Consider the following 8,183-nt stretch of genomic DNA (forward strand, 5'->3'; position numbering starts at 1 on the left):
GCATATATTTAGAGAAATTCTCTTGATTAGAAGCAGTGTTCTGGATTTTTTGGAGCAACTTTCGAGCAACTTTTATTATCAGAAGCAACTTTTTGGATTTTTGAAGCAACTTTTGAGCAACTTTTTGAGAAATTACGGGCAACTTTTTTGGAAATCTCGAGCAACTTGTGGAAAGCCCTAAGTGCGGGCCGAGCTGTGTACTCTTTACCGAGGGTACAGTTTTTCCCTCTACGCACCAACCAAATAGCTCGGCGAATAACATGTAATTTTTTTCCTCTTTAAAATTGCTTAGTAACGAAACTCTAGAAAGATTGTTTTGCAAAATCGTTGTTTTCAAAAGCATGCATTCAAAGAGTATGGAATAATATGTCTACATTACGTGAATAAAAAAAAGCCTCACTAAAGTGTTCAACATTAAAAATATATACATAAGAGAAACATAAGAAGCTACTGAAATCACAAATTATTTATATCAATTTTGGTCTGTTCTCGCTTCTCGCTGCCAAATTATGTTGAAAGGAGACCGGTCTAGATAGAGAAAAACCAGACTGACGGAACACATGTCAACAGCCAACATGTCATGTCAACATTCCGGAGAGGATGCTTGAGAAAAATAATTCATATTTCGTAAACTTGCAAAACTATAATTTTAAATCAAGTGACTGGTTTTGTCTGCTTCGTTGTCATTTTTATGTGTTAGGATATAAATGTCACTCTCGAGGGTTCTGGCAATGCCGAAACGCCCAGTGCGTAAAAGACAGTTCTCGATGTGATGGAAAACCAGATTGCCTTGACAACTCTGACGAAATAAACTGCACGTGTCTTCAAAATCAGTTCCAGTGTCCTTCGGGAAAATGCCTTGCTGCTGAGAAACTCTGTGATGGATATAAAGATTGCCCAGACGGTAGTGATGAAAAACGACATTGCAGTAAGTCAGCATATATGCTCATGCTATCATTGCTTTATGTTCTGTGGCAGCTAGAGAAGCACTGAGCCACTATTAAGCTCTTAGACGAGTCGCAGCGTGGGAAGAGGGGTAGGGTAAATTGTTCTCGTGATTTTCAAAATGAAGTCAATAAGTATTACACGACACTGTGGTCCATAATAATATTGTCTGGGTAACTGGAGTTTCATTTTTGCATTTCTTATTTAGCGCAGAGAAATATATCAGATACTTTTTTTGCTTTTATCTTAACCTGTTCCAGGCTCTCGGTTTGTGGGGAAGAGCGAAAAAAGCGGGCGAGCGCCGAAAGACGAGCGGGGAAGAAGCCTTCTTCCCCGCTCGTCATTTCCGCACTCTCCCGCTTTTTTCGCTCTTCCCCACAAACCGAGAGCCTGGAACAGGCTAATGTTAACTCAATAACACGAGCGTGTCATACTGACAAGCATTGCGGCTTCCCGTCCCATATCGTAACATACTAACATGCTGCTTTGTTGACGACACAGCACCGAAGCCTTATGAATTTCAGTGTGTAAACGGCAGCTTTGTTCCGTGGTCCAAAACTTGTAAGGATTCCATAGACAGCTGTCAAGATGACACTCACAAGCCATCGATTTGTGGTAAGATTGCTCAGTCCGTGACATTGATGTAAAATAAGCCACTAATTGTTTATTTTCCGGCCACGATCGGTAAAACAACCGAATTATTGTTAAGAAACGAAAGGAGCGAAAAAGCTAAAGGCAGCGACGATTTTCCGCGCATGGAACTGGCTGCAGTTTTTTGCCGAGTGTCCTGTTTGGTTCAAAGGGATATCGAGATCGATTCGATTTACAACAGTCAATTGAAAATTGCTTAGAAGGTTGATTGCGGATTGTGTTTTAAAATCTCATCGAAAGTAGGCCAAAGCCAAACATTGCACCCTGTCTTAGATTTCGAAGATTTAGAGAATCTTTTTTCTTGTTTTAAATGTTGTCTGAACATAATATTTAGAGCATTTGAGCTGCGTTTTCACGAAACATGCACTATAATGTAGGAAAACAGATGCGTTGTGAACAGATTTAGAAATGATCAACAGATGTGATTTCTCCGTACAACATCAATGCCTTTGATAGCTCACATTTGACAAAAAAAATTAAAATTAATCATTAGGAGTTAGTGTCGTCACATATTACCAAATACACACAACTAACGTATAATCAGTATAATCAGTTGTAGGAGATTGGTTTTTGCTGTGACACTTATATTTAGTGATCCTTATTCATCTCATTACAGATTCTAAGCAATGTCCACTTAACACCTTAACATGTTTGAATGACACTTCAAAACAGCCGTCTTGTAACCCAAGTTCCAAGTCAGGTATAATATTTTTTGCGCTCTTTCGTGATAAATCTGCGGTTCAAATGTCTCGTCACATAGTCAGCGAAATATGGTTTAATAATGTAGTCTGTACACCAATTCTGAAAAACGAGTATAAGTTACATAGGGTTGTGATCAGGTAGACGCAGGGTGGTGCTTAAGTTAAATGTTTGATCTAAACTATTTAATGATTAATTTTTGATTTCCAAGAAACAGATCGTGTTAGTGATCCAGGTCCTTATATTGTCATAGTTACTGATCATAGCATGTTTTTAGTTTCAAATTATAATTCAAAACTTAGTGTGAACTTAATTTGTACATGACTATCAGAAGCATTTTGTTAACAGTTTTCATTTCAAGCTATTTCAGGAGAACCCTGCTACGGACAGCCTTGTGGAATAAAGCATAATTCAAATGGTAAGTTTATTACCAAATTTCCATTGCCATTGCTGATGCCATTGCTATTGCTACTGCTATTGTCATTGTCATTGCCATTTCCATTGCTGTTGCCATTGACATTGCCTTTTCTATTGCCATTGTCTTTTCCGTTTCCTTGCCATTACCATTGTCATTGCCATTACCATTGCCTTTGCCATTACCATTGCCTTTTCCCGATTGCCTTGCCATTACCATTGCTATTGCCATTGCCATTGCCATTGCCTTGCCATTGTCATTGTCATTGCCATTGCTTTTCCATTGCCTTGACATTACCATTACTGTTGCCATTGAAATTGCCTTTTCCATTGCCATTGTCTTTTCCGTTATCATTGTCATTGCCATTACCATTGCTATTGCCATTGCCGTTATCATTGTCATTGCCATTACCATTGCTATTGCCATTGCCGTTATCATTGTCATTGCCATTACCATTGCTATTGCCATTGCCGTTATCATTGTCATTGCCATTACCATTGCTATTGCCATTGCCGTTATCATTGTCATTGTCATTGCCATTGCCTTGACATTACCATTACTGTTGCCATTACCATTGCTATTGCCATTGCCGTTATCATTGTCATTGCCATTACCATTGCTATTGCCATTGCCGTTATCATTGTCATTGCCATTACCATTGCTATTGCCATTGCCGTTATCATTGTCATTGCCATTACCATTGCTATTGCCATTGCCGTTATCATTGTCATTGCCATTACCATTGCTATTGCCATTGCCGTTATCATTGTCATTGCCATTACCATTGCTATTGCCATTGCCGTTATCATTGTCATTGCCATTACCATTGCTATTGCCATTGCCGTTATCACTGTCATTGCCATTACCATTGCTATTGCCATTGCCGTTATCATTGTCATTGCCATTACCATTGCTATTGCCATTGCCGTTATCATTGTCATTGTCATTGCCATTGCCTTTTCCATTGCCTTGACATTACCATTGCCATTGCCATTACGATTGGCACATTGTCAATGTCATTTAACACTGCTGTTGCCATTGCAATTTCAATTCCCAGTGTCACTTATACTACCATCGCCATTGCCATTGCCACAGTCACTGCACTGCATTACTATTGCCATTACCACTGCCACTGTCACAGCCCTGATCATGTTTGCCATTGCCATTGCCACTGCAATAACCATCTCTGTTGCCATTGCCAATGCCACTGATATTACCATTACCATTGCCACTTATATTGCCATTGCGATAACCATTTTCATTTGCATTGCCACTGCTATTTACCATTGCTGCTGCCACTGCCATTGCTTTTGCCGCTGTTTGCTGTTAACATTGCTATTTCTGTTGCCATTGCCGTTACCATTACTTTTGCCATTACTGTTATCAGTTACGTTGCCATTTCCACTTCCATTGCCATTGCCACTGCTGTTTCAATATTAACTTGTGACTTAACTGTGTATTTTTAACGAACAATATTCTAGGAAACCCGGGTTGCAACTTCACAGATGGATTAAAGTGTGATTGGACTGGAGACAAAGAGTGGACATTAAGTAGCATCTTACCCACATCACTTGTCCCTCGAAAACTAACACAAGATCATGGTAAGACGAAAGCTAATTAACATGATTTAGTTACACTGAACTATTAGTCAAACACCTCGTGTCCGAAAACGTTTTTATATTTGTTATACACTACTTTCAAACTTTTATTTGACGAATTTTAAATCACGGAGTCTCCACAAACACAGTTAGCCAGTGAGAGCAGGTGGCGTATAAATCAAACCAAAAAAGGCTAACCTACAACTTCAAACATTTTTTTACTACAGAACACTTCTTATATCTCGTTGGAAAGGAGGAATTTCGAGCTACTACAGGAAGCATTTCCACAAGATTTGTTAATGTTTTCGACCATTGGAGATGTTTACGTTTTTGGTATTACATGCGCGACAAGAGAAAGATTTCGCCCGACTCTAATTATCTTCATGAACTCCAGATTTATTCTGTCAATTCAAGATCAAAAAGATCACAAACCGACCTCTGGTCCACAACGCATGCGACTGACCGCTGGATTTACGTTCAGTTGCCTATTATTCAAGATAAAGTGAATGTTTCGGTGAGTTCCTCCTCTTTTATGGCTTATATTATTCTACAGTATGTTAGGTGTTATCTGTAAAGTCGGGGAAGAATGGAAACTGCACAGCGTTTTACTGGTGAGATTGTTTATAGCTCAGAGAATTCTATAACTCTAATTACTATTGGCTGTTTTTAAAACACAAAATTGGTACTGAAAAGCCTCCAAACAGGAGTCGTTCCACCTTCGAACTTAAACACATTTTTTAAGAAATCGAAGGAGCCGCTTTGGCTAGCATATAAACGAAACGGGTGAAAATTTACCACCCGTGTGATATCGGTTTTTCGCGAGAAATTATCTCTCATTGCCTTCTTCGATTGTTAGCAATAATTCTAAATTTCAACTGTATCTTGTGTGTTACAGATTTCCTTCAGTGGAAAAGTACAATCTAAAGGGCAGACAATTATTGCCATTGATGACGTCTCTTTTTCGCCAGAGAGATGTGAAAAAATACCATTTACCACAAACCAAAGTAAGAAGCTTGTTATCTTACTACCTGTCTTAACATTTAAGGATTTGTTTACGCGCACAACACACACTAATGGAAGACGATGGATCGATACATATTATTGCATACATTTGTGCATGACGTACCACATGATCCTTTTGCGTTTCACAGAAATTAAAGAACATGTTTCACAAATAATGCTACGCCGAGAAATTACAGCAGCAGGGCTGGCAATAGATAAGTTATTTTCGTGGTTAGGATTCTGGTTAAGATCAATCTCCAGCCGTTTTGTGTGCCCGTATTTCTTCTCGCAAGATGACAACATGGACTCTTTATACGCCTGGACATCGAGCCCAGTCCATGCCCGAAACAATCATCATACAAAAAAGTATTTTCCTCTTTGTGTTGGCGTTGTATTATTGGTATTAATATCCTGCTTTGTGATTTTTTAGATGACCGTGAAAAAGGAGAAGACCTGAGCGCTTGGAAAAGCACCAAGAGCAACGCTTCATGGAAGTTAATCTCATTTGAGGAGACTAGAGAACTTCACAAACAGATTCGTCAACAAGAACTTAATGGTGAGCAAACGACTGAACAACACATAATAAATGGCCATTTTGACGAGCTTAGCAGACATACGCAGAGAATTATAAAGCTAAATAAGAACTGCGATTCATAAATGTAAATAATAGATGCGGTTTTAATAATTGCAGTAGTAGCGTTTCATGGAGTAAATTCATTAGTGTGACTCATTAGTTTGTCACGAACATCGAACAATTTAGTCGCAATTAAGCAGGGGTCAACCCCATAACCTTTGCCACACCAGTCAGGTGCTATCGTAGCCATTGTCATATACAGGAGGCTGATGGCAAACTGTAGGCCATTAACTAGATTCTTAATTCGATCTTAGGTGTTAACGAATTGCATTTTGATGGCACATGTAACAACGTTACTCTCCATGACCAGGCGCGTAGGAGGGGGGGTTCGAGGGGTTCGAACGAACCCCCTTTGGAGGTCAATAATGGAGGAATGAAAACACAATTGTTGATTTTCAGCTTTTGGCAAATAGTGGGGGAATGAAAAACAAACTTTGAATGTTGCAGCTTTTAAATTAACCTGCACGAAACCGGTAAAAGTATCGGGAAAGTATTACATTGTTAAGAGAATGGGCTCTCCCATCTTTCTCAAGCATATTAAGTATGATACACCTGTCGATCTGGACGAAATTGTCAATCTATTTCAAGGCCTCCACCCGAGGATGATGCAATTGTCAAGTTTGCTTTACGAATAGTCCTGTAGTGAATGACGGTAAGTAAGTGGCCTCAATATATCCCAGTGACCCACAGGCTTCCCAAGCTCAAAAGTCGTCTTTTTGATGTTTTTAGAGCCCTTCGGGCGGCCGACTCTACATACGTGGTGTATGCAACAGCTTGTGTATATAGAGAAATGTATGGGAAAATCACGGATTCTCTAAAATCGGGTAAATAATTATCTATTTTGAAATAAAGTTTACCTTCCTTAAATGTGTCGCTTACTTGTGTCTTGTGCCGAATTTGAAGCCATTCCGACGCCATTTAGCGAAGTTATTCGAAGTCGTTGTCTCCCCTTCTAAAAAGAAGGAAAGGCAGACCACTCCATCGATCGCTGGCCAGAGCTCACTCCACAAATCGCTCTCTCCTCAAAAGGAAAAGTCCCGAATCGCAATAAAACCAACAGTTCCATAAAGCCCAATAAATTTCACTCCACATACGTGTGCTTCGGCGGTCGAAAGTCTCGTAAAGAACGAGAAATTTTGCTTTAAATTCGCCTATTCGGCTTTCCAGATGTGCTTGTGACCGACCTCGCGCCAACGGTCAAGTTTCACGCTAGGACTCCCAAGGGATGTTTTCTGAAAGCTGTATTGTTCGCTAATCACAACCATGTTTACATATGTCAGGGAAAAACCGCGTAAATATAAATCTGACACCTCCACGTGCAGAATAAAGCAAGATATTCGCGAGCATTCAAGACAAGATAATATCCCAAAGTCGAAGGAAATTTTGTTCGATCACCGCGTCGATCAACTACATTTTGTATGATTGCGGCTTCAGGGCTTCAGCCCTAGCGTGAAACTTGTTGTCGTGTTGTCAGCGCGCGACTTGGTTCTAATGGACCAATCAGAGTTGGGGATGAAACCAGATACTTCTCGTTGAGTAACGACCGTTGGCGCGAGGTCAGTCACAAGCACATCTGGAAAGCCGAATAGGCGAATTTAAAGCAAAATTTCTCGTTCTTTACGAGACTTTCGACCGCCGAAGCACACGTATGTGGAATGAAATTTATTGGGCTTTATGGAACTGTTGGTTTTATTGCGATTCGGGACTTTTCCTTTTGAGGAGAGAGCGATTTGTGGAGTGAGCTCTGGCCAGCGATCGATGGAGTGGTCTGCCTTTCCTTCTTTTTAGAAGGGGAGACAACGACTTCGTATAACTTATCTAAATGGCGTCGGAATGGCTTCGAATTCGGCACAAGACACAAGTAAGCGACACATTTGAGGTAGATAAACTTTATTTCAAAATAAATAGTTATTTACCCGATTTTAGAGAATCCGTGATTTTCCCATACATTTCTCTATATACACAAGCTGTTGCATACACCACGTATGTAGAGTCGGCCGCCCGAAGGGCTCTAAAAACACATCAAAAAGACGACTTTTGAGCTTGGGAAGCCTGTGAGTGACCTAGGATTATATGTAGTCAAAATAATCCCGTCGTTGAAAAATATTTCCTTAACAAGCGTTCGGGATTTGATAAATGGAATATCAATAGACGACCTGTTATTTTACATCTTTACACTCCATCGAGTTTGAAATATTGACGTGCACAATGCTGAAAATAGCATTTCCGGGCCTCTAGA

General features: G+C 39.9%; 1 protein-coding gene across 1 annotated transcript in view; it reads left to right on the forward strand.

The window, feature by feature from the left end:
* Positions 1-7,271, forward strand: part of LOC144636815 (uncharacterized) — a 24,693-nt gene extending 17,422 nt beyond the window's left edge. The window contains exons 9-19 of the mRNA XM_078496020.1: positions 162-213; positions 701-928; positions 1,447-1,560; positions 2,213-2,296; positions 2,657-2,713; positions 4,192-4,311; positions 4,536-4,822; positions 5,204-5,312; positions 5,741-5,866; positions 6,199-6,258; positions 7,225-7,271. Coding sequence (XP_078352146.1) covers positions 162-213; positions 701-928; positions 1,447-1,560; positions 2,213-2,296; positions 2,657-2,713; positions 4,192-4,311; positions 4,536-4,822; positions 5,204-5,312; positions 5,741-5,866; positions 6,199-6,258; positions 7,225-7,271 — 1,284 coding nt within the window. The remainder of the gene's footprint in view (positions 1-161; positions 214-700; positions 929-1,446; positions 1,561-2,212; positions 2,297-2,656; positions 2,714-4,191; positions 4,312-4,535; positions 4,823-5,203; positions 5,313-5,740; positions 5,867-6,198; positions 6,259-7,224) is intronic.
* The last annotated feature ends 912 nt before the right edge of the window (positions 7,272-8,183 follow it).

This window comes from Oculina patagonica, chromosome 1, assembly GCF_052425735.1.
Source record: "Oculina patagonica isolate OP01 chromosome 1, crgOcupat, whole genome shotgun sequence".
Lineage (NCBI taxonomy): Eukaryota > Metazoa > Cnidaria > Anthozoa > Scleractinia > Oculinidae > Oculina > Oculina patagonica.